The following is a 27,109-nucleotide window of genomic DNA, read 5'->3' on the forward strand; positions in this document are numbered from 1 at the left end:
TATTATGTAGCATATGATAACACATTGACACAGAAGAAAGTCATATATAAATCAAAATATATATTTTTTTTTTATCTTTCCTGGTATGTCAATTTTTTAGACTGGTAAATATGTATTAAAACTTAAATTTTAAAATACATTCCTTTCAATTCCATTGCAGACAGTGAAATATTTGACAAAGAGGTAGTATCGTTACTCATTAAAAATGGGGCTGAAATCAACAAAATAAATGATTTAGGAGAAACCGTCTTGATTCACTATATCAAAAGAGGAAGGCAACACGCTTTGGAAAAGAATGTTTTGTTCTTAATTGAAGTTGGTGCTGATCCAAGTACTAGTGTAAAAGATTGTAATTCAGCGTTAATAGAGGCGTTATCTGTAAATCTATTTAACATATCCATTTGCCTTCTAAAAGTTAATTCCGATGTTAACCACGTTGGAGTAAATGGCACAACTGCTCTTCAAGTTATACTAAGAAAAGGTATTTCAAAAGGTAAAATAACAACACTAAGCAACCTTTTGTTGTCTGTTGTATATTTATTGGAAAACAACGTTATACACATTGCTTAATTATTAATAACAAGGTACAGGAATAATTCTAATTACTATTAACTAGTATAACTGCTCACTTTTATTAAAATTATTTTTTAAACAGAGTACGTTTATATGAGTTGTTTTAATCATTGATATAAATTTACATATTTGACAAATATTATCTACGTTCAATTTCCTTTCTGTGTTCATTTATATACAATCATTGAATGAATTGTCTTGTTGAATTATAAGAAATGATATTATAAATCATACAAACAAATAAACAAACAAATTTTTCACAAGTATAAACAGGATCAAAGAGTTGCGAACGATAAATTTTCTAAAAAAGCATTTGATGTTTCCTTTGATATCTACCCGGAAATACTGCTATAAAATTAGTATATTGTAGACAGGTACAATTTCATTGGAGAAAGTGAATAACGACAATGTATGAGCTAACGTTCTCTTGATTTGTAATTTGCTTCAGACGAGGACGTTATGCTAAAATCAACAAGGTCATACTGATGATTCTTGTGTAGACAAAGCGCGCGTCTGGCGTATCAATTTATTAGCCCGGTAATTTTGATAACTAATTATAAACTCAAATCCTTTTATAGAATTAAGAATTTTACTGGAATGTTTTGTCCGCTTAACGTTTTGTGTTTATTGCATGACAAGATTGTCCGCGTATTTGTGTATCATCTATGTAACGTTAAGTGTTTTTTTTTAGTATATTTGTAAGTACATATTTATTTGCCTATGTTAATATTTCATCCGGTATTATATTTTTATGCCAGTAAGTGATTTTCTTTTTCAATGGTACACACGAATGTAGATGTCTTTATGACCCTTAACTCATTTTGGAACTTCTTAAGGTTTCATCCACTAATCATACACTTTAACTTGCTCTGGTATACGATTTTGATCCATTTGATTTGACTATTTCTTTTGAAGTATAAATCAAGTCAATGATGAATTGTAGTTTCTAAATACCATACCCGGATTATATTTTCTATTCAGTTTATTGTTGTACGTGTGCTTAGTTACGATGATGGCATTTATAGAGTTTGCTATCTATGCAGGTAATAAAATTGAAAACTAAAAATCTAAAAAAAAATGCCATTGGAACAATCAATTCCTTCAATACAGTGTCACACGTGGCACAAGATTTGCTTAACCTTCCGGAACACTTGAGATTACAACCAGTGTTTGGTGGGGTTTTTGTTGCTACGTCATTGGTTTTCAATGTTGTTTATTATTTCCTAAGATTTGTCTATTTCTCTTTTTCTTTTTTTAGCCATGGCGTTGTCAGTTTATTTTCGATCTACGAGTTTGATAACAAAATAATTTCAGATAGTTGCTCCTTTAAACTTTCGTATATTACAGGTAAAACTAAAGAGGTAAAAAGCTCGAAAAACAAAGATCTGACAGACAGAGAAAGCACTTTTCCTCTCACGACTGATTCAGAAAAAATAAATGAAATCCGACCCCCAGGTGAGATAAATCAAAGTTGATCGATTTCGCATGATGGCTACATAAATCAAGAGGTTATATAACCAATGTATATACAATTGTTTTAAAACGTTTCAAATCATCAGATGTGTTCAGACATGTGTTAATGAGTAAGATGTTGCTATACTTTTTGTTATATTCATGAGCAATGTCACGTGTTAAAATGATAACCAAAGAAATTTGAATATGCTTCTATGAATAAAATATGTCTATCAAAGATTGGCGTGAATATTATTTCTTATATTCAGAAAATTAACACATGCTGCTGATATCAATTGAATTTTGATTTTCATAAATTAATGGTTAAGTTTTTGCCTTGAAACTTGCATAAAAGTGTGCAGATTTGAGATCCATTTATAAAGTATTTATATTTGAGGGGAATATATGAAAACGTTTATAAGATTTATACATATTTACGTTGGAACCTCGAATTTCATAGTAGTTCAAAATGATATAAACGTTATCATAAACGAATAAAAAAAATATTTTAAAAAACAATCATAAAGGTTATACTATTTTTCATACCTACATGTAACAACTAAAAAAAAGACAGTTAAGTTTAACTTATTGATTGTTGATTGCGTTATGTCAACAGAACATATTTGAAGCATGATCAAACACGAGAATGGACCGTTGTAATATAAAAAACACAAAAGTAACCATCAAGTTGCATATTCATATTATTTAATTCCGACACGATAAATACAGGTAAACAACCAAAAATGACAGATGAAAATTGGTCATTGTGATACAAAACTATTCGAAAAACTAAGGATTTTCTCACCCCCAGGAGTAGATTACCTTAACCGTATTTTGGGTCCTCAATGCTCTTCAACTTTGTATTTGTTTGGCATTTTAACTATTTTGATCTAAGCGTCACTGATGAGTCTTATGTAGACGAAACACGCGTCTGGCGTATTAATCATAATCCTGGTACCTTTGATAACTATTTATACCACTGGATCGATGTCACTGCTGGTTGACGTTTCGTCCCCGAGGGTATCACCAGCTCAGTAGTCAGCACTTCGCAGTTGACATTAATAACAATTATGTGGTCATTTTTATAAATTTTCTGTTTACAAAACTATGAATTTTTCGAAAAACTAAGAATTTTCTTACCCCCAGGAGTAGATTACCGTAGACCTTAGACCTTAACTTTTTTGAGATTTTGGGTCCTCAATGCTTTTCAATTTTGTATTTGTTTGGCTTTTTAACTGTTCTGATATGAGCGTCACTGATGAGTCTTATGTAGACGAAACGCGCGTCTTGCTTATTAAATTATAATCCTGGTACTTTTGATAACTAATGCATTTCAAATGGTAGCATTTTCAACTCCTAACTAGCTAACCAGATGAGGTTAATAAGGACAAAGCATTAATAACTTCTTAGATTGTAATATGAGCGCTGGTTTTTAGTTCTTCTCAATATTTAAATTAGCTAGCGATGGTTTTCTATAGTATGCTTACTACAAATTGATTTAGTCAATGCACACTTCTAAAAAAAACAAAAATTGACCAATTTACAATAACATCCATGTCATATGGTATCTTAAGCTTGTGGGCTTTGTTCTTTTGCAATAACACCACCACATTATTGTTATAATGTGTCGACAGGGCAAATCGTTACTCAACAACATTAATTTTATACAAAATGTGTTAATAGTTAACCTTTTTGAATTGAGTGTAAATTAAAAAAAATATGGATGATATTATTATGACTTTCTTTTTAGTTTATACTTTGGTTACCCTACTTCTGAGTGCTGGAGCAGACATCAATTTCGTATCAAAAGACGGGGAATCACCCTTATATATGCTGCTTAAGTTACATGACACAGGATTGGTCAATGTGATTCTTCAACTTTTCATTGAAAAGGGAGCAGATCCTAATAAGGGCATAGCAGTGCCTATAATTTTAGCGGCTGAACTAAATAGACAGAAGGCAATGAAGATGTTACTGGACGCCGGTGCAATGGTTGATAAATTGAATCAACATGGTGAAACTGCACTTATCACGTCTCTACGCGCTTTTAGTAAAAGTCTCGAGGGTTTGTACTAGCAAATTACATTATTTTTTCATACAAGATCTTTTTTCAAATTAAAGATAGAGTTTTCCGTTCATTGGACCAATATTGAAGGTAGTAATACTTAATCATTATGGAAATATAAATCCGTTAAAAAAAATATTTTTTTGCCTTTGTGATGTTTTTTCGCATTTTTTTTTTTTACAAAATTTACATAAAACGACAATTTTAAAAACAGAAGTTCCGACAAATGATGTCAACCTCTCATTTAAAAAGACAGTGTTTGCCATCATTTAAAAAAAAAAACATTCAGTTTCTTCGTTTATTTGTTAAGCAAAGTTTGGTTCTACGAGAAATCGTTAAAATGAATACATTGTCAACTGATTTACCATAGACAGTATGTGTAAAGTGATATTCAAAAAGCGGTAGCAATCTTAAAACTAATCCGAAAGGTTCCAAATTTACTGTGTGTTGTTTTCATATCTAAAGCATTGATTTGAGACGAAAATATTTTTTTTTTTTTGTATTTTTTGAGATTTCAAAAAACACTTTTTTCCCAAAAAATTTGAAAAATCAATATTTCAACCCATCAGTTACATCATGAACATAACTTCATTATCATATTGAATATTTTTAAACAAATTTGAAATTCAATTAAGTGCTTAGAAAATTATGTGTCGATTTATTTCAACTTTCCGCAGAACTAATTTGCACCCTTTGATCATTTACACGGAATTTAGATACTTTCCGACCAGTTTTGATTTTCATTTTCACATGTGCATACATTGCAAATGAAATCTTTTTAAAATAGTGTATCTCATTTGTTTTATATTAAATACTTTTTGATAAATTTCATTTCAAAGTCGTGTATCGTTTCTTTTGTTGACTAGTATATAATCGTTTATTATACTGGAAATATAATTATCATTTAAAATTATGATACAATAGTTATCAAAAGTACCAGGATTATAATTTTATACGCCAGACGCGCGTTTCGTCTACATAAGACTCATCAGTGACGCTCAGATCAAAATAGTTAAAAAGCCAAACAAATACAAAGTTGAAGAGCATTGAGGACCCAAAATTCCAAAAAGTTGTGCCAAATACGGCTTAGGTAATCTACTCCTGGGGTAAGAAAATCCTTAGTTTTTCGAATAATTCAAAGTTTTGTAAACAGAAAATTTATAAAAATGACCATATAATTGATATTCATGTCAACACCGAAGTGCTGACTACTGGGCTGGTGATACCCTCGGGGACGAAACGTCCACCAGCAGTGGCATCGACCCAGTGGTGTAAATAGTTATCAAAAGTACCAGGATTATAATTTTATACGCCAGACGCGCGTTTCGTCTACATAAGACTCATCAGTGACGCTCAGATCAAAATAGTTAAAAAGCCAAACAAATACAAAGTTGAAGAGCATTGAGGACCCAAAAATCCAAAAAGTTGTGCCAAATACGGCTTAGGTAATCTACTCCTGGGGTAAGAAAATCCTTAGTTTTTCGAATAATTCAAAGTTTTGTAAACAGAAAATTTATAAAAATGACCATATAATTGATATTCATGTCAACACCGAAGTGCTGACTACTGGGCTGGTGATACCCTCGGGGACGAAACGTCCACCAGCAGTGGCATCGACCCAGTGGTGTAAATAGTTATCAAAAGTACCAGGATTATAATTTTTTACGCCAGACGCGCGTTTCGTCTACATAAGACTCATCAGTGACGCTCAAATCAAAATAGTTAAAAAGCCAAACAAATACAAAGTTGAAGAGCATTGAGGACCCAAAATTCCAAAAAGTTGGGCCAAATACGGCTTAGGTAATCTACTCCTGGGGTAAGAAAATCCTTAGTTTTTCGAATAATTCAAAGTTTTGTAAACAGAAAATTTATAAAAATGACCATATAATTGATATTCATGTCAACACCGAAGTGCTGACTACTGGGCTGGTGATACCCTCGGGGACGAAACGTCCACCAGCAGTGGCATCGACCCAGTGGTGTAAATAGTTATCAAAAGTACCAGAATTATAATTTTATACGCCAGACGCGCGTTTCGTCTACATAAGACTCATCAGTGACGCTCAGATCAAAATAGTTAAAAAGCCAAACAAATACAAAGTTGAAGAGCATTGAGGACCCAAAATTCCAAAAAGTTGTGCCAAATACGGCTTAGGTAATCTACTCCTGGGGTAAGAAAATCCTTAGTTTTTCGAATAATTCAAAGTTTTGTAAACAGAAAATTTATAAAAATGACCATATAATTGATATTCATGTCAACACCGAAGTGCTGACTACTGGGCTGGTGATACCCTCGGGGACGAAACGTCCACCAGCAGTGGCATCGACCCAGTGGTGTAAATAGTTATCAAAAGTACCAGGATTATAATTTTATACGCCAGACGCGCGTTTCGTCTACATAAGACTCATCAGTGACGCTCAGATCAAAATAGTTAAAAAGCCAAACAAATACAAAGTTGAAGAGCATTGAGGACCCAAAATTCCAAAAAGTTGTGCCAAATACGGCTTAGGTAATCTACTCCTGGGGTAAGAAAATCCTTAGTTTTTCGAATAATTCAAAGTTTTGTAAACAGAAAATTTATAAAAATGACCATATAATTGATATTCATGTCAACACCGAAGTGCTGACTACTGGGCTGGTGATACCCTCGGGGACGAAACGTCCACCAGCAGTGGCATCGACCCAGTGGTGTAAATAGTTATCAAAAGTACCAGGATTATAATTTTTTACGCCAGACGCGCGTTTCGTCTACATAAGACTCATCAGTGACGCTCAGATCAAAATAGTTAAAAAGCCAAACAAATACAAAGTTGAAGAGCATTGAGGACCCAAAATTCCAAAAAGTTGTGCCAAATACGGCTTAGGTAATCTACTCCTGGGGTAAGAAAATCCTTAGTTTTTCGAATAATTCAAAGTTTTGTAAACAGAAAATTTATAAAAATGACCATATAATTGATATTCATGTCAACACCGAAGTGCTGACTACTGGGCTGGTGATACCCTCGGGGACGAAACGTCCACCAGCAGTGGCATCGACCCAGTGGTGTAAATAGTTATCAAAAGTACCAGGATTATAATTTTATACGCCAGACGCGCGTTTCGTCTACATAAGACTCATCAGTGACGCTCAGATCAAAATAGTTAAAAAGCCAAACAAATACAAAGTTGAAGAGCATTGAGGACCCAAAATTCCAAAAAGTTGTGCCAAATACGGCTTAGGTAATCTACTCCTGGGGTAAGAAAATCCTTAGTTTTTCGAATAATTCAAAGTTTTGTAAACAGAAAATTTATAAAAATGACCATATAATTGATATTCATGTCAACACCGAAGTGCTGACTACTGGGCTGGTGATACCCTCGGGGACGAAACGTCCACCAGCAGTGGCATCGACCCAGTGGTGTAAATAGTTATCAAAAGTACCAGGATTATAATTTTATACGCCAGATGCGCGTTTCGTCTACATAAGACTCATCAGTGACGCTCAGATCAAAATAGTTAAAAAGCCAAACAAATACAAAGTTGAAGAGCATTGAGGACCCAAAATTCCAAAAAGTTGTGCCAAATACGGCTTAGGTAATCTACTCCTGGGGTAAGAAAATCCTTAGTTTTTCGAATAATTCAAAGTTTTGTAAACAGAAAATTTATAAAAATGACCATATAATTGATATTCATGTCAACACCGAAGTGCTGACTACTGGGCTGGTGATACCCTCGGGGACGAAACGTCCACCAGCAGTGGCATCGACCCAGTGGTGTAAATAGTTATCAAAAGTACCAGGATTATAATTTTATACGCCAGACGCGCGTTTCGTCTACATAAGACTCATCAGTGACGCTCAGATCAAAATAGTTAAAAAGCCAAACAAATACAAAGTTGAAGAGCATTGAGGACCCAAAAATCCAAAAAGTTGTGCCAAATACGGCTTAGGTAATCTACTCCTGGGGTAAGAAAATCCTTAGTTTACAAGACGTACTAAGTATTTCGTTATGATAAAGCGTGAACTACCTTCCAATTGATTTTTCGACAATGAATATGTACTAATACAGAGTGGCCATTTTTAACAAGTTAAATAACAATATTTTAATCTCTAAGGATATTCAAAACGCCGAGTCCTTATAAAATGACAAACTCAAAAACTCAAACACATCAAACGAATAAAAAAAAACCAACTGTCATATTACTGACTTAGTACATGCATTTCTATATACAATACAAGGTAAAATATGTTGCCCCGTGACACCCATTTATTTTTTCTTACAAGATTTAGTAGCAGATAAAGGTAATTTACCAAAATTATTGCAGATTGTTGATTTTCTTTCATTTGATTTGAGACCCAAATAATACCAATGTAAATATAAGGTAAAAATCCGAGTCAGTTTTTTCCGCCATATTTTCAATATCAAATATCTCGAAAAGGAACAATATTTGTAGCTTATTTTGATTCTTAACCAACACTCCTCCGGCTTATAGTGTCAGTTTAGATTCTTAATTTATTAAATGTCAACAAAGTACATCCTTAAAATATTATTCAGTATAAAATCGAATATATGCAAATAGTATTTAAAGTGTTTGAAGCAGCCTAAATAGACTTATACAAATATAATTATTAGTAAAAAAAATGACTGCTGTTTGTTAACGTAAACGTAAATAATATTTTTTAATAAAATGGCTATCAATGTTGTCAACATAAAGTGTGGCATTTTTGTTGGCATTTTCACTTTAATTTGCTGACAATTTTTTTTTTTATTATATTGAACTGTAACATTCCTACCAAATGCGATAAAAACAATAAGAGAGAGAAAGAGAGATCCCAAAATTAGGTCTGTGATTGAATTCTGCTTTCTGAAATAGATTAATGCGAAATAATATCATTTTTCACGGGTTTGTGCGCTTACATATCTAAGTATGTTGATTATAAACAAGCAATATTAAGAAGTTTCTTGTAACGACATTTTGGTTCAAGTGAGGGTGTTCTTCAAAATGTGTTACATTTTAGATAAAAATTACCTCTATCCATGCCAACTCTTACAAATTTAAGACGGGTAAATATGGACTGAAGCTTTGAGACGACATTGTCTGTTCATTCATGTTGTATCACTTACGTAAAAAGAGTTATCTTTTCAGTTAAAAACATTGGAACTGTCAAATTACTTCTTGAATCTGGAGCTTCATTTTATTTGAAAGATAAAGACGGAAATATTCCTCTGTCATTGCCTTTTATGTCGGAAAAACATGCGTTGGACCTTAACCCTAAACGTGATGCCATTATAATGAAGATGCTATCAACACTACTTGAAAAGGGCACATGCCCCAATACGCAGCCAGATGGCGAAGATACTTCCTTAATGTTAGCAGCTGATAATTGTCTTCCGGAATGTGTCAAGCTGCTTCTAGAATTCGGTGCACATTCATATCATATAGGGAGGGATGGATTAACAGCTTTACATAAATGTATCTCAGCAACAGGTTTGAGTAGTATTATAGGCTTTGCTCAACTTTTTCTAAAACCCTCAATTAAGAGGTCATATCATGATTACTGTGTATGTAGATAGATGAAGGGTCTTCAAATTAACACGTTTCTAAAAAAATCCGTATTTTGAAATGATTGCCATGTAAGAAGTAGTTTAAATGTTTTTTGTTTGTTTTTGTTCAATAACTAAACTTATCATAGATACCAGGACTAAATTTAGTGTATACGCCAGACGCTCGTTTCGTCTTCAAAAGTCTCCTCAGTGACGCTCGAATCCAAAAAAGTAAAAAAGGCCAAACAAAGTACGAAATTGAAGAGCATCGAGGACCAAAATTCCTAACAGTTTTGCCAAATACCGCTAAGGTAATCTATGCCTGAGGTAGAAAAGCCTTAGTATTTAAAAAAAATAAAAATTTGTAAACAGTAAATTTATAAATATAACCATATCAATGACAACTCTGGTCAGCACAAAACTGCTGACTACTGGCCTTGTGATACCCTCGGGAAAATAAATCTCCACCAGCAGTGGCATCGATCCAGTGGTTGTAAATAAACTCATCATAGATACCAGGACTAAATTTATTATAAACGCAAGACGCGTGTTTCGTCTTCAAAAGACTCATCAGTGACGCTCGAATCCAAAAAAGTTAAAAAGGCCAAACAAAGTACGAAATTGAAGAGCATTGAGGGCAAAAATTCCAAAACGTTTTGACAAATACCGCTAAGGTAATTTATGCCTGAGGTAGAAAAGCCTTAGTATTTAAAAATAGAGGCTCTAAAGAGCCTGTGTCGCTCACCTGTATATGTGAATATTAAACAAAGGAAGCAGATGAATTCATGACAAAATTGTGTTTTGTTGATGGTGATGTGTTTTTAAATCTTACTTTACTAAACAGTCTTGCTGCTTACAATTATCTCTATCTATAATGAACTTGGCCCAGAAGTATCAGTGGAAATGTTAATTAAAAATTGACTATAAAGGACAATAACTCCTTAGGGGGTCAATCGACCATTTCGGTCATGTTGACTTATTTATAGATCCTACTTTGCTGAACATTATTGCTGTTTACAGTTTATCTTTATCTATAATAATATTCAAGATAATAACCAAAAACAGCAAAATTTTCTTAAAATTTCCGATTCACGGGCAGCAACCCAACAACAGGTTGTCAGATTCATCTGACAATTACAGGGCAGATAGATATTGATCTGATAAGCAATTTCACCCCAAGTCAGATTGCTCTAAATGCTTTGGTTTTTGAGTTATAAGCCAAAAACTGCATTTTACCCCTATGTTCTATTTTAAGCCTTTGTGGCCATCTTGGTTGGTTGACCTGGTCACGCCACACATTTTTTAAACTAAATACCCCAAAGATGATTGTTGCCAAGTTTGGATTAATTTGGCCCAGTAGTTTCAGAGGAGAAGATTTTTGTAAAGATAACTAAGATTTACGAAAAAATGGTTAAAAATTGACTATAAAGGGCAATAACTCCTAAACGGGTCAACTGACCATTTCGGTCATGTTGACTTATTTGTAGATCTTACTTTGCTGAACATTATTGCTTTTACAGTTTATCTCTATCTATAATACTATTCAAGATAATAACCAAAAACAGCAAAATTTCATCAAAATTACCAATTCAGGGGCAGCAACCCAACAACCGATTGACTGATTCATCTGAAAATTTCAGGGCAGATAGATCTTGACCTGATAAACATATTTACACATGTCAGATTTGCTCTAAACGCTTTGGTTTTTGAGAAATAAGCCAAAAACTGCATTTTACCCCTATGTTCTATTTTTAGCTGTGGCGGCCATCTTGGTTGGTTGACCGGGTCATGCCACACATTTTTTAAACTAGATACCCTAATGATGAGTGTGGCCAAGTTTGGTTTGATTTGGCCCAGTAGTTTCAGAGGAGAAGATTTTTGTAAAAGTTAACAACGACGACGGACGACGGACGACGGACGACGACGGACGACGGACGACGACGGACGACGGACGCAAAGTGATGGGAAAAGCTCACTTGGCCCTTCGGGCCAGGTGAGCTAAAAAATCAAACATTTGTAAACAGTAAATTTATAAATATAACCATATCAATGACAATTCTGGTCAGCACAAAAGTGCTGACTACTGGGCTTGTGATACCCTCGGGGAAATAAATCTCCACCAGCAGTGGCATCGATCCAGTGGCTGTAAATAAACTCACCATAGATACCAGGACTAAATTTATTATATACTCAAGACAAGCGTTTTGTCTTCAAAAGACTCATCAGTGACGCTTGAATCCAAACAAGTTAAAAAGGCCAAACAAAGTACGAGGTTGAAGAGCATTGATGAGCAAAATTCCTTAAAGTTTTGCCAAATACTGATAAGGTAATCTATGTCTGAGGTAGAAAAGCCTTAGTATTTAAAAAAATCTAAAATTTGTAAACAGTCAATTTATAAATATAACCATATCAATGACAATTCATGACAGCACAAAAAGTGCTGACTACTGGGCTAATAGTTTTACCTAGTTTTAATTTAAGCAGTCAGTAACTTCTACAACTGGTCAAATCATTTAGTTATTTATTGACAACAACATGTAAACTACCGAAAAGTGGCCATATACTCATGGAATACTACTTACTAAATCGAAGGTTGTTGAAAAATTTAATCTTGCTTAATGTTTTTTTCAAATGATTTACAGGGTTTCTGCCTTGTAGAACCAGTCGTTACAGAACAACAGGCCTGCATAATTCTATATCTGGTATGTAAAATGTATTTGATATTGCCCCGGGAACACAGTTATTTCGAAGTTCATTTCTTTTAGAAAATAAATTCAAATTAAAAGAATCTGTTCTATCTCAAAAAGAATTTTTTTACAGTGTAGTTTCCTACTTTTGGGACAAATAATATCAAAATTATAGAATTCTACCAGCTTTAACTCAAAATATTGACAATTCTGTGCTAAGAGGGTCTTAAATTCAGTTTGACAGCTTCAGACGTACTAGGTTTTGACCTTTTTTTACTAGACCAAATCACTGTTTAACATAAAGATTCGGCAATTATTTTATTAACATGTAATTTCATTCTCTTACTTAATATTTCATGCATTAATTTCCGGTGGAAACAGGTGGAACATTAATTACACTCAATTGATACAATACTAAAACCTCAAAAATCTATTTCATAAAGCAAAAATGCATTCCCTCATATACCTATACCTTTTATGATTCCTCAATTTTTATAGTGATATCAATATTTCTGTCAGGTATTTGATGTGTTTAATAGAAGAGGGACGAAAGATACCAAAGGGACAGTCGTAAATCTAAAACAAACTGACAACGCCATGGCTTAAAATGAAAAAGACAAACAGAAAAACAATAGTACACATGACACAACATAGAAAACTAAAGAATAAACAACACGAACCCCATCAAAAACTAGGGGGGATATCATGTGCTCCGGAAGGGTAAGCAGATCCTACTCTACATGTGGCACCCGTTGTGTTGCTTGTATGATTACAAATCCGGTAAATATTCTAATTCGGTAGGTCATATTCATGAAAGGGAAGGGGGTTGTAGTGACGACAAAAGGAACATATCCAATATCGTTTGTGAAACGGTTATTCCATAACGGTCAACCAACTCGTGATGGCGTCCGTAAAATTTACGAAGGGATGATTTCAACTTCACCATTTGGAACTCTTGGTTTTATAGCTTTCTTGTGAGCAGCAACCCTCTATCAAGAAAATCATGATAGGAAATGCAAGCACGGGAATATCGTTTCAATTGGGAGATATATACCCCGTATACAGGTGCTGCTTTAAAAAAAATCTTATACTTTTGACACAATCAGCAACCTTGTGAAATATTTCTACCTTGAAATTATAATACATGAAGCTAGAAATAGTAAAATGATTTCAGCGATTCATTCCTACCACTCATTGCATATTAAAGATTAATAAATAAATTTTTGTATTTACTGTCCACTAATTTGTTTAAAGTATTACTTTTATTTTCAATGTTGTCAATTTGTATGGTAACACGCCCACTTTTAAGAACTTTATTTACCGGAACTTCATTTTTATAGATTCAAAAATTCTTTTACTTGAAACATCCTTATCATTTTTTATAGAAATTTACTTATAATGAATGGCACCAATTTATTTTGAATTTTTTCGCCGATCATTCAATGTGTAGAGTCAAAAATTCATTTTATGGTTCAACAAATTCAAAATACATAATAGCCATTCATTAAATAAATCATTTTCGAGGGATAAAAGATACAAAAAATGGAAAATTAACAGAATAAGATGCTTGTAAAACACGTTCTGAATTTGACTTCATTCATTACTAGATTAACTCAAAACATTATGAAATTTATTTATTTAACTAGGTGCAATGTTAGAAATAGAAAAGTTCGTAAATTTAGAGGATAAAAAGAAGACCGAAAAAAATAGACTAAAAATACTAGAATTACTTTTATTACATCGCGCGCCTGTAAACATTGACAAGGAGGGACACGATTCACCTTTACTGCTTGCCATACAATATGAAGATATTGAATCAATAAAAGCACTACTCAAAGCAGGATCAAACCTTTCTCACAGAGGAGTGGATAGGCTTAATGCATTCGAAAGATGTCTGAAGTCAGGTGATTATATTATGTTTCTAATGGGAAAGTAATACTAAAGTTATAATTTATTTATTGAATTACAGATTTATTTGTGAAGGTTTACGACTTACACCAAAAAATTATTCATTCTCAATAGTTATTTTACTTTGTGCACTTTATTGTGCTAACAAATTTCAAAATGTGCAATTTAATGTGGTATGCAATTATGCTTGAACGTTTTTAAAAAGGAAATAATTTAATTTAACACATTTTAGAAAGGTATTGTCGGAAATAGATTTTTTATATTTCTGTTTTCACCATTTTTTAATTGATAAACGTTTCTTTATGTTTCCTCTTATAACTGATATGTTTCCCAAAGTTTTAGTTTAGGATCAGGTTTTGATTCCGTTGAATCGATATATGACTATTGAACAGCGGTATACTACAATTGCCTTCATTATTATAATCTAATGAAACAGTTAAAACTAAATTATGTAAAGGCAAATGTATGTAGCATATAGCTCTAACTGGTTCTTAAGTATTACATTAGTGATAAATAAATTTTACACCAACTCTCAAAAATGTTTTATGAATTTTATTTCTTTCTCAAATTACAAAATATATGCCTCTCTAGTTCCAGCGTTCGGCATAAGTACAAATTCTTAATCATTAAGTTTGTCTGGTATTGTTTTGTTTTTCTTAATCAATCGACCTCTTTTTTTATGTCTGCTAGATCAGCATCGGTGAAACATGTGTTGACAAGTTGGATTATGTACAATGCATCTTTTTGATATTATTCCGAACTTGGTACTTCAACTATGTCTATATTTCGTCCAGATATTATAATAATCTAACTTTAGAATATAGCAAAGTGCTCTCGACCTATGAGATTGTAGAAGTTGGTGTCTCTTAACTGTGAAAAATGAATGTCAATCATGTTCTTAGTAAGGAATTATCCTATTATGCAACCTAATTACAATTCAAAAAACGAGTTTTTATAAATGAATTACAACTGCCCTGAAGCATATTTACCAAATTGAAAAGATCTATCACAGTGATTGGATTTGACTAAAAATTGCAATGTCAAACAAATGAAAAATCAAAATAAGTTGAAGTTTACTACTGCATTAGAATTTGTGCATATAATGTTATTAAAATAAATAATATCAATTTTTTACCTAAAAACTAAATAATAGAGAATAATTATTTAATTTGATAAATAAGTTAAAAACTTTTAACGGCATTGTAATAGAAAATTTCCCAGACTTAATTAATTACTTTATACAGCCGGACTAAAGTTTTGTATGAGGAATAGAATGTGTTGTAACCGATTTTATTTTATTGATGGAAACTGTAATTAAAAAAGGATTATTTCCCCGCTTAAACATTATACGATTTACATTCATAGTCACAGTCAAGAAACATATACTTTATACTCCTGTTTCACTTTAAATCTTGTCTATAACACTTTATTCTAATATTTCTCAAATTAAAAGAAAGTCCTAACATTACTTAAACTAGACCAGTTATGAAATACTACACAATGAAGTCATGCATCAATTATAAACATTTATTTTACACCAACAATGAAACAAACTCTTGAATACAACCAACCAAGAGATCATTTGCGCCTTGAGCAATTTACAATATTCTTAGTTTGTAAGAGAATGATAATCCCTTACTTCATGATAAGTACTCGCTATAGCTTGTACTTAATCATGAAGAAAGGGATTATCATTCTCTTACATATACATTTTGAACACATTTTGTATTATATGGTTAAATGAATCCAAATACTCCATGCAGAATTTTTGAATTGGACAAGCTACTGATCTGAATAATTGTTTTATCCTACCTGGTAACCATGTTTCATATATATAGTTTTGATTTAATATCAATATCAATATTAAGTAAAGACAGGTTTCAAATTGTGTTTTTTATTTTTATTTTTTCATCATCTATTATATACGACATTTCAACAAAAACTGTTACAAATTTTGAACTATTAAAATTGAGAAGGGAAATGGGAAATGTATCAAAGAGACAACAACACGACCATAGAAAAAGCAACAGCAAAAGGTCACCAACAGGTCTTCAATGTAACTAGAAATTCCTGCAACCGGAGGCGTCCTTCAGCTGGCCCCTCAACAAATATAAATTATTTCTGTAATCCGTGATAATGAACGCCATACTAATTTCCAAATTGTACACAAGAAACTGAAATTAAAATAAAATGAGACTAACAAAGACCAGAGGCTCCTGACTTGGGACAGGCGCAAAAATGCGGCGGAGTTAAATACGTTTATGAGATCTCAACCCTCCCCTTATACCTCTAGCCAATGTAGTATGAACGTTGCTGGAATCGAAGATCTTCAGTTATTAATGAATATAGGAAGTATAAGCTTTACTCATTGTTTAATGCCGCAGTGAGGCCTACAGTTGTTAATTATTGTGTCGATTGATCTCTTGTGAACAGTAGTGTCAACAGTGTCTTTGTGATTTCTACCACATCTTTCATTCATATTCAACTATTTCCGCAGCCTGAAGTTAAAATGTGCCAAGTCCGTTTTATAATGCATGACCTTTTAATTATAATTATGAAGATCATCGTGTAGTTATATTGTGTTTGATTTTTTTGTTCAAAAGGAACAAAAAAGGCAGCTGGCATACAATAATGAAATGTCATATTAAAAAATTATGCTTATGTGATGGTTCAAGAATTAATTTATACTAGTGTATAAGTTTATTTTCTTATATACATTAGGATACAGTGGTGGCCTAACGATATTTGACATTTTACTCGAGCATCAAACACCAGAGAAAGATAGCATTGACAGCTTGTTTCACCTGTTATGGGAATACGTGAAAGATAGGGAAAAATTTAGAAAGCCTCTTCTTGAAGGCATTTGTGTGAAGTTATTGTCGACAGATATAGAAATAGCGGTTGATTTAGGCAAGCCAGATGAGGATTCTCCACTCATCTATTTTTGTCGGTTACAATGTTTGGAAGTTGTAAGGATGTTACTTGCAAGAAAAGCGGATGTAAATCATATTGGATCGGATGGGAAAACTGTCCTACACACTTTGATTGATATGACTGGTAATACCATATACAGACATATACTAAAAAAGGAAAAAAAAAGTTACTGCTTTTGTTCTGATGTATGTTATTTGCCTTTTTAAGCTGCCAACCAAAGTTTATTAGTTGTCTTTTTTTCAATTTTGTAGACCCACTTGCACATACTTTATTTAAGGAATGTCTATGAAGGAACAACATAAAAAATGTGGTGCTCACTAAATAACACATTTTTATATGTTATTTTGAATAGACAGATAAAATATTACAGTTATTTCCTATAACTTAATTCTTAATTTTATTTTAAACCAGAGTAATTAATGAAAAAATGTTGATGACGTCACGGTCACATAACTAAATTTTGGCTATGAGCTGATAAACTAAACAACGTCAGCCAATCAGAAGACAAGTTCTATAAAAAATTAAATTATAACTGCGTATCGTCTTATACGATTAACGTTAGAATCTCATGTACTTCAAGACATTTACCAGCTAAGTAATCGTGTGTGCTGTTAAAATTATCTCGATGAATAATGTAGACGGTTCCAACCTTGTCGACTGTCAAATATTAAACTCCATTAATGGCTCGGATAACAGTATATTAATGAAATAAATAAGATAATAATAAACAATTATATGGTTGGTGAGTCGTTTTAGTTTATTATTAGAGACCGGATAATATAAACCATCTGTAGGTCACAGTACAGGCTTCAACAATGAACGTTACATATATCTTAGAGTAAGGATGACCAAGCGTTTAGCATACTATATAGAAAAAGGAAAACGATAGCGAACCTGAAACAGCAAACGCAAACAAATATGACAGATATCATTTAACAACAACCACTGAATTACATACTACAGATTTGAAAACAATTTCCTTAATTTTGTACGCATATTCACTATGTATCATACATTTAATGTAAAGTCTTAATGTAATTGACAACTTTATTTTACAGGCAAAGATTCGTCTGATTTTCAGCAAATGGTGGAAATTATTTTTAGCGCAAAACCAAATTTTGACACAAAAGATGAGTGTGACAAATCACCAATAGAAGAATCTGCCTACAAATATATTCAACAACATTGTCATTATCATTTAGATCTTACAAATATTGGTGTGTTAGTACAACATTTATTATACGTTGGAGCTAGTCTTCCTTCCAGTGAGTTGGACAAACTTTTGAAAAAAGCTGCAGAAATTGGAGACTTTACGACAATGGAAAGTGTTTGTCGTCATGGAGCAAATAAATACATGACAGACGAAAATGAGAACATGATATTACACATATGCTGGTCTAAGAGTGAGTATTTCATCTAAACACTGTGTCAAATTTTCCGCTTTGCTTGATAAGCATGCATGATTGAATAGACATACAACCAATGTGTTTTGTTGTGTTGTGTTGTGTTTCTCAGACGTTTTATGTTGTATTTTGGAGATTATTAATTGTCTTTTGATGTTTTTTCTTCTATGCAATAACGTTGTCAGTTTATTGTCGACTTAAGAGTTTGAATAAAATATAGAATGGAAATGGGGAATGTGGCAAAGAAACAAAAACCTGTTTAACCCCTTAACAATCTGAATATGTTTGTCCTGGGTAAGGAATATACAATGTAGTGGTTGCCATTTCTTCCTGTATATCATAATTGTTGTTCATTTATTGTCTTGTACATACATAAATCAGACATTTGTTTTTCCTTTTTTTCTTAATTTTTATTATTTACAAGTAATGAATGAAGCCATAAAAGAAGCTATCAAAAAGAAGAAAATTACTTATCACGACAGGAAGTTAAATGAACGTCGAAAAGAATCTGATAGTGTATATCTGAAAAATAAAAAAAAATAATAACGCACATTCTACGTGAAGAATGCAGATTAGGAGTAGTTAAACTTAGAATAAACGAACGTAAAACAATAATTAATGCCAGAATATCTGACAGAAACATGTTGTACAAATTATAAAAAGTCGAAGAGGAAAATTGTCTAGATTTATAGATCAATTAAATGTAGATGATACTACCTATCACAACGATAATATCATTCAAGACTGGCGTTCACACTTTCAAAAGCTTGCAAAAAAGGAACCAAATCAAAACTATGACACTCAATATCTAGATATTTTTGAAAAAGAAGCTAAAATTATAATTGACATATGTCATGCAAAGCCCTATTACAGGAGAAGAAATTTCAAAAGCAATTTCATGTTTAAACAGGAATAAAGCTGACTACTTTGGTTGTAAATGCTGAAAATATCAAATATGGTGATAAACAATTGCAACAATATTTATAACTACTTATCAACAGATCTTTTTAAGTAGGCTGTCTATCTGGTATTCTGAAAATTGGTACACTTTATCCTGTATTCAAGAAAAAGGGTGATGCAATTAGTTATCAAAGGTACCAGGATTATAATTTAGTACGCCAGACGCGCGTTTCGTCTACATAAGACTCATCAGTGACGCTCATATCAAAACATTTATAAAGCAAAACAAGTACAAAGCTGAAGAGCACTGAGGATCCAAAATTCCAAAAAGTTGTGCCAAATACGGCTAAGGGAATCTATGCCTGGGGTAAGAAACTTCTTAGTTTTTTTCGAAAAATTCAAAGTTTTGTAACAGGAAATTTATTAAAATGACCACATTATTGATATTCATGTCAACACCGAAGTGTTTACTACTGGGCTGGTGATAACCCCGGGGACGAAACGTCCACCAGCAGTGGCATCGACCCAGTGGTGTAAATAGTTATCAAAGGTACCAGGATTATAATTTAGTACGCCAGACGCCTGATGCAAGATATGCAAAAAACTATAGAGGAATAACAGTTACACCTATATACTCCATAATAATTGAAAAGATAATTAAATTACGGGAAAACCCTATCATCCTGAAGAAACAAAACCTTCAACTTTGCACTGTTTGGCTTTTCAACTGTTTTGATATGAACGACACTGAAGAGTCTTATGTAGACGAAACGCGCGTCTGGCGTATTACATTTCAATCCTGGTACCTTTGATAACTATAATCTATAACAAAGAGGATTAACTGAGAACACCACCCCTCTGTTATGTGAACTAATCATTAAAGAGTTTGAGCGTGTAAGTTAAGGTTTCAAACTTCCAACATACATAGCTTTACTTGGTGGTAAGTTGGCATTTGATGTGGTTATACATTCAAATCTTATAAGGAGATTATATCAAACAGGAATATCTGATAAATTCATAAAATTGATAGATTGCCTCTACACAAATGCAGCATATAGTATAAAATGGAGAAATAAAATTTTAAAAGTCTTTAAAATAGAACAGGGTGTACGCCAAGGTGGTGTAGTTAGTGCTGTTCTGTACAAGTTGTATGTAAACACTCTACTAAACCTTTTAAAAGACTAAGAAATAGGAAGACACCTAGCAATGTGAAATTCCGTGCTCCAAAATGTGCTGATGATGTTGCTATCATAGCAAACAATCCAATAGAACTTCAGACGCTAGTAAATATTGCTGTCAATTTTAGTAGGAGAGAGGGATACACTCTACAGCCAACAAAAAGCGTAATGTTATCTGTAAACACCCATCCAGATTGATTGAAATAGAAGACAATTTTTGACATATAAACAATAACCCTATGTCAGTGGTAAATCACTCCTCACATATTGGTATACATGAGAGGAATGAATTAGATCCTGAAACAGATTTAAATCTTTTAAATACATATGTTCTACCTATATTAACGTATGGTTTGAAATATACCCCAGACAGGCAGCATGTATGATACTATCCACAAATTCCACAAGAAAATTATTAAACATATATACTCTCCTTATCCCGACTAACAGATGATCCGGTTATATACATACTAAGTGGAATGCTACCAATTGAATCTGAAATACACCTAAAACCTTTAATACTTATTGGAAATATCATCAGAGCTCACAAAACATCAGTTGAATGAAGATAAGCATAAAGACAGCTGCATTAAATACATATACATGTAAAAGCTGGTTCATAGAAATATAGAAAATATGTCAAAAATATGATCTGCTAGACTGTCAGAATTTTCTAACATATCGTCTTAAAAATTACAATGGAAAACACTTGCTTTCTAGGAAAGTTGTTACTGACTGGAGAGAAAAAATAAATGAAAATTCGGAGGGTTATTCAAGTTTGCAACACATTGCATGTGCCTATAAGTTTAAATCAATCCATCCAATCCTTACAACAAACACACCAAACTGCATTGACATCAACAGAATACCTACTAGAACTAAAATAGCAAAAGGAAATTCATACTGCATTCAAATAGAGAAAAATCAACAAATCTGAGTTATCAGTAACCTGCAAAATGTGTAATGAACAGGACGGAACGATTGAACACTTTCTTATCTCCTGTATTCATCTAGAAACGGACAGGGCAAAAAAAGTGATACGTGAGCAATGTCTTTCGATTAGTAGATCTATTTAACATTAGTTTAGATATAAACTTCATCCATGTGATAAGTATAGATTATTACATGGCATTTTTCATATCAGACCCTTTATCGGACCAAGGTTATGATATCAGCCCAAGAGCTGCAGGCTCGAGGGCTTATATCATGAAGGAGGGCCGACAAAGGGTCTGATATGAAAAATGACATGTAATTATCTTTTTATCATATACTTCAGCAGAAGAAATACAGACAAAAACTGTTAAAATTTAATTTTGTTTGCCTTTGCACTTTCAGATAATATTAATAGACAACCAAACTAAATCTTAACTTTTAATTGTTGTTATTGATATTATAATCATTTTATTTATCTTGTCACAACAATTATCTTGTTTTTCAATAATATTGTCACCTCAATTGTGTCTTTCAAAACATGTTTAACTAAATTCATTTTTGCTCCGCGACAATTTTGTGAAAAGTCACTTGCCGTTTCCCGCGTTCTGTTGTCGATTTCAAACAATTTCCGGAAATGCACGAGGTTGCATGTGATAAACGTCACGGAAAATAACGGAAAGGCATGCGATAACATTCCGGAAGCAGTCAATAAAGGTTCCTTTATCAGTCCGCTATGGAAATTCTTAGGAATCTGGTTAATAAACCTAGCAATCCTTTTATAGCCTTTTGATATTTTCAAATGTTATTGAACTGTTAAATTTTAGTAATATTTTATACAAGTATATGATAATTAACCCATACTACCTTGTGAACTTCTGTGCTTGCACTCAAACTAGCGATTTGTGTAACTTAACTAGCTTGCATGTTGAATCGGATTGTAGAACACTTACATGTATATTTAACATGCATATGTAAAGGTACAAGCGTTAAGCACTAGTACTGGACAGAAAAACTTAAGAAAGTCAAATTTAGCTAAGTAGTAGTTCTGTGTGGACTGTAGGTTAATATTTATTAAAAGTAAATATATTCTAAATTCCGTAAATAAACCTTGATATGTGATATTAGTGAAGGAATATATTGACATACTTTTATTGTGTACATACTGTATTATAATGCTATTGGTGATTGGATTTTTATTGGATTTACTACTTTACACTGAAAGTGTGCCTATATTGTCAAAATATGTGAAGATACAGATAAAGATACAGATGGGACAACATCCCTAATGCGCCTTGAAATGAGGAACTCAAAAGTCACGTGTAAAGAAAAAATCTCTGTGTAGTGATATTGGACATGTTTCTATTTTTAACAAATGACTGAACTTAATTATTTGTGGTGATTAGGAAAGTAGAGGAACATAGAATAAATGTGTAAAAACTATGGAGCTATTGAATGTGTTCAAAGTATTAAATTTTCAAAGAACTTATTGTGTTAAAAAGGGGATATTTTACCACAAGGAGCCACATCACAAACGGATGTTCGGGGTTTGCTAATTTACGGGAAAAGTAATCTCACTTCGTACCCCGAAAATTTAACCACATATGTGAAAATGTCACAGCTTCGAAACGAGCTATCATACATATCCAAGTTTACGATATGGACTGAGCTACAGGAAAAAACGTTACCATTATCGCCTATGGAAAAACAATTAAAGATATTGAGCCAATTTACTAAAAGATAAATCAGAAGTTACCAGAGTGATCTATGGATGATTTCACCTTATACACCCGGGAAAATTGTGAAAATGATGGTAAGTATTTTTTTATTTATACCTATATATCCCAGAGGATTTCAGATAACCATTATAGATAAATACCAGCAGATACTCAATGAAATTTTCGCTTTTAGAAAGCATTACAGGCACGGGGCTGAACACTTTTTTTAGGCACAATTCTAACTTTGTTTACACCCCCGAGAGATCCGAAAGGAATTTGTTTATGAATTGAAAAAGGCATGAACTAACATAATAGTTTTATCTGTAAGTAAACATGACACAATACAGTCTTTGTTATGTAATTATCACTCTGGATTACAGGAATAACTGATAATCAAGGGAGATAACACACTCCATACGAGTAAAGTGAAATACATCATCATCATGTGCTTTTATCCAATAATTTGACCCATGGTCAGTCAGTAGATATCATATGCAGTTAATAAACAGACAAACATGTACATGTATTAAAGAAATCATGAATTATTATTTGTAATGCACACTAGCAAATCACAAGATATTGTCTTTTCTCAGTGAAAAAGGGGGAGGGTCAACAAACCTTTCGAAAACAATATTGCTGCACCTTTTCAACTTTTAAGCTAGTTAGCTACCACTCGTTGCTTCGAATATAAAAGATTTAAATGAAGGTTGATAAGCCACAAGGGAGAAGAATTTTTCTTTCTTTGCGATAAAACGTTCAAGAATATGATTTTTGCTCTCTCAATAATACTTATGTATTTAAACCAAATAATAACACAGCCTGAGTAATTTTTTTGGTCTTATTTTAGTTCCAGACATATCATTACTTTTTAACCTGAGATGACAAACTAGAGGTTTTAAAAGGTCCTGAATAACTGGTAAGCATTTTGTTTTATTTGGCAAGCTCTAAATTGTTTATTTATGGTATTTATGCAATTCAAATTACTGTCAGTATGTTAAATATATACTGATATGAAAACTGTTGCTATGGTCTTGGCATTAAATGAAAATGCTTGGTTACTGATCTTTTCGACTCAATATTTCAAGTTAAACCTTGCGGCAACTGTTCCTCATGTAACTCTGCAAACTATAATTAACATTATTTTGATATGTCGTTATTTAATGACGCCATATTACGTGTGATGTCACAATGTTTCCTTTAAAACCTCATGCCAATATCTCACTGATAAAAGATTTTCACTGAAATACATGTAAAAAACATTTTTTCTCAAATACAATTATGTGATTGAACAAGTTTTGAAAATTTGCACTTCATTGCACTCTAATTATATGATTCAAATGACTTTTACAGTAGTTTATAGTGGTTTCTACAGTATAAAATACCAGGTTTCCACTGGCTAGAATAATTAAGTATTTTGGTGTTTTTTTTATGAAATCTTCATTTTTGCATAATTTCTCTGTCAAAATGCACTTTTAGGCACCAGAAAATTTTATTGCATGCTTTAACAGGGTCTGTGTGTTGTAATTTAAGGTTACATTCAGATGTTTTGTCCTTCTTTTGACTAGTGAAGGTAAACTGTAAGAAATTAATTATGCATACACTTTGTATTCAAAATAAATAAATATAGCGATAAAAGTGTCATTGCCTTATAGTGCTGAAACAACTTTATTTTTTTTCAGAAATGGACAAAAATACACAGATTTATTCAGAATGTCATACCGATGAAGATCACATAAAAATATTTGGAAAAATCAGAACTATGGATTGCAATTTACTAAAAGATAAATCAGAAGTTTCCAGAGTGATCTATGGATGATTTCACCTTATACACCCGGGAAAATTGTGAAAATGATGGTAAGTATTTTTTTATTTATACCTATATATCCCAGAGGATTTCAGATAACCATTATAGATAAATACCAGCAGATACTCAATGAAATTTTCGCTTTTAGAAAGCATTACAGGCACGGGGCTGAACACTTTTTTTAGGCACAATTCTAACTTTGTTTACACCCCCGAGAGATCCGAAAGGAATTTGTTTATGAATTGAAAAAGGCATGAACTAACATAATAGTTTTATCTGTAAGTAAACATGACACAATACAGTCTTTGTTATGTAATTATCACTCTGGATTACAGGAATAACTGATAATCAAGGGAGATAACACACTCCATACGAGTAAAGCGAAATACATCATCATCATGTGCTTTTATCCAATAATTTGACCCATGGTCAGTCAGTAGATATCATATGCAGTTAATAAACAGACAAACATGTACATGTATTAAAGAAATCATGAATTATTATTTGTAATGCACACTAGCAAATCACAAGATATTGTCTTTTCTCAGTGAAAAAGGGGGAGGGTCAACAAACCTTTCGAAAACAATATTGCTGCACCTTTTCAACTTTTAAGCTAGTTAGCTACCACTCGTTGCTTCGAATATAAAAGATTTAAATGAAGGTTGATAAGCCACAAGGGAGAAGAATTTTTCTTTCTTTGCGATAAAACGTTCAAGAATATGATTTTTGCTCTCTCAATAATACTTATGTATTTAAACCAAATAATAACACAGCCTGAGTAATTTTTTTGGTCTTATTTTAGTTCCAGACATATCATTACTTTTTAACCTGAGATGACAAACTAGAGGTTTTAAAAGGTCCTGAATAACTGGTAAGCATTTTGTTTTATTTGGCAAGCTCTAAATTGTTTATTTATGGTATTTATGCAATTCAAATTACAGTCAGTATGTTAAATATATACTGATATGAAAACTGTTGCTATGGTCTTGGCATTAAATGAAAATGCTTGGTTACTGATCTTTTTGACTCAATATTTCAAGTTAAACCTTGCGGCAACTGTTCCTCATGTAACTCTGCAAACTATAATTAACATTATTTTGATATGTCGTTATTTAATGACGCCATATTACGTGTGATGTCACAATGTTTCCTTTAAAACCTCATGCCAATATCTCACTGATAAAAGATTTTCACTGAAATACATGTAAAAAACATTTTTTCTCAAATACAATTATGTGATTGAACAAGTTTTGAAAATTTGCACTTCATTGCACTCTAATTATATGATTCAAATGACTTTTACAGTAGTTTATAGTGGTTTCTACAGTATAAAATACCAGGTTTCCACTGGCTAGAATAATTAAGTATTTTGGTGTTTTTTTTATGAAATCTTCATTTTTGCATAATTTCTCTGTCAAAATGCACTTTTAGGCACCAGAAAATTTTATTGCATGCTTTAACAGGGTCTGTGTGTTGTAATTTAAGGTTACATTCAGATGTTTTGTCCTTCTTTTGACTAGTGAAGGTAAACTGTAAGAAATTAATTATGCATACACTTTGTATTCAAAATAAATAAATATAGCGATAAAAGTGTCATTGCCTTATAGTGCTGAAACAACTTTATTTTTTTTCAGAAATGGACAAAAATACACAGATTTATTCAGAATGTCATACCGATGAAGATCACATAAAAATATTTGGAAAAATCAGAACTATGGATTGCAATATGGGACAACATCCCTAATGCGCCTTGAAATGAGGAACTCAAAAGTCACGTGTAAAGAAAAAATCTCTGTGTAGTGATATTGGACATGTTTCTATTTTTAACAAATGACTGAACTTAATTATTTGTGGTGATTAGGAAAGTAGAGGAACATAGAATAAATGTGTAAAAACTATGGAGCTATTGAATGTGTTCAAAGTATTAAATTTTCAAAGAACTTATTGTGTTAAAAAGGGGATATTTTACCACAAGGAGCCACATCACAAACGGATGTTCGGGGTTTGCTAATTTACGGAAAAAGTAATCTCA

At 32.4% G+C, this 27,109-nt stretch overlaps 1 protein-coding gene and 1 long non-coding RNA gene across 3 annotated transcripts in view; both read left to right on the forward strand.

Annotated features, from left to right (window-relative positions):
* Positions 1 to 1,585: 1,585 nt before the first annotated feature.
* The window catches only part of LOC134684415 (ankyrin-1-like), a 42,025-nt gene continuing 16,501 nt past the window's right edge, over positions 1,586 to 27,109 (forward strand). Inside the window, exons 1-8 of the mRNA XM_063543699.1 lie at positions 1,586 to 1,616; positions 1,921 to 2,028; positions 3,776 to 4,090; positions 9,218 to 9,559; positions 12,258 to 12,317; positions 13,949 to 14,206; positions 16,932 to 17,267; positions 18,203 to 18,547. Of these exons, the coding sequence (XP_063399769.1) occupies positions 1,586 to 1,616; positions 1,921 to 2,028; positions 3,776 to 4,090; positions 9,218 to 9,559; positions 12,258 to 12,317; positions 13,949 to 14,206; positions 16,932 to 17,267; positions 18,203 to 18,547 (1,795 nt within the window). The remainder of the gene's footprint in view (positions 1,617 to 1,920; positions 2,029 to 3,775; positions 4,091 to 9,217; positions 9,560 to 12,257; positions 12,318 to 13,948; positions 14,207 to 16,931; positions 17,268 to 18,202; positions 18,548 to 27,109) is intronic.
* LOC134685365 (uncharacterized) lies at positions 22,830 to 27,017 on the forward strand. 2 transcript variants are annotated; one of them, XR_010101290.1, is made up of 5 exons: positions 22,830 to 23,596; positions 24,121 to 24,189; positions 24,953 to 25,127; positions 25,880 to 25,948; positions 26,712 to 27,017. It is a non-coding gene; the product is annotated as an uncharacterized LOC134685365 (long non-coding RNA). The 2 variants fall into 2 exon arrangements; XR_010101289.1 differs by having other exon boundaries at positions 22,830 to 23,368.

Source organism: Mytilus trossulus, chromosome 9 (genome assembly GCF_036588685.1).
Source record: "Mytilus trossulus isolate FHL-02 chromosome 9, PNRI_Mtr1.1.1.hap1, whole genome shotgun sequence".
NCBI lineage: Eukaryota > Metazoa > Mollusca > Bivalvia > Mytilida > Mytilidae > Mytilus > Mytilus trossulus.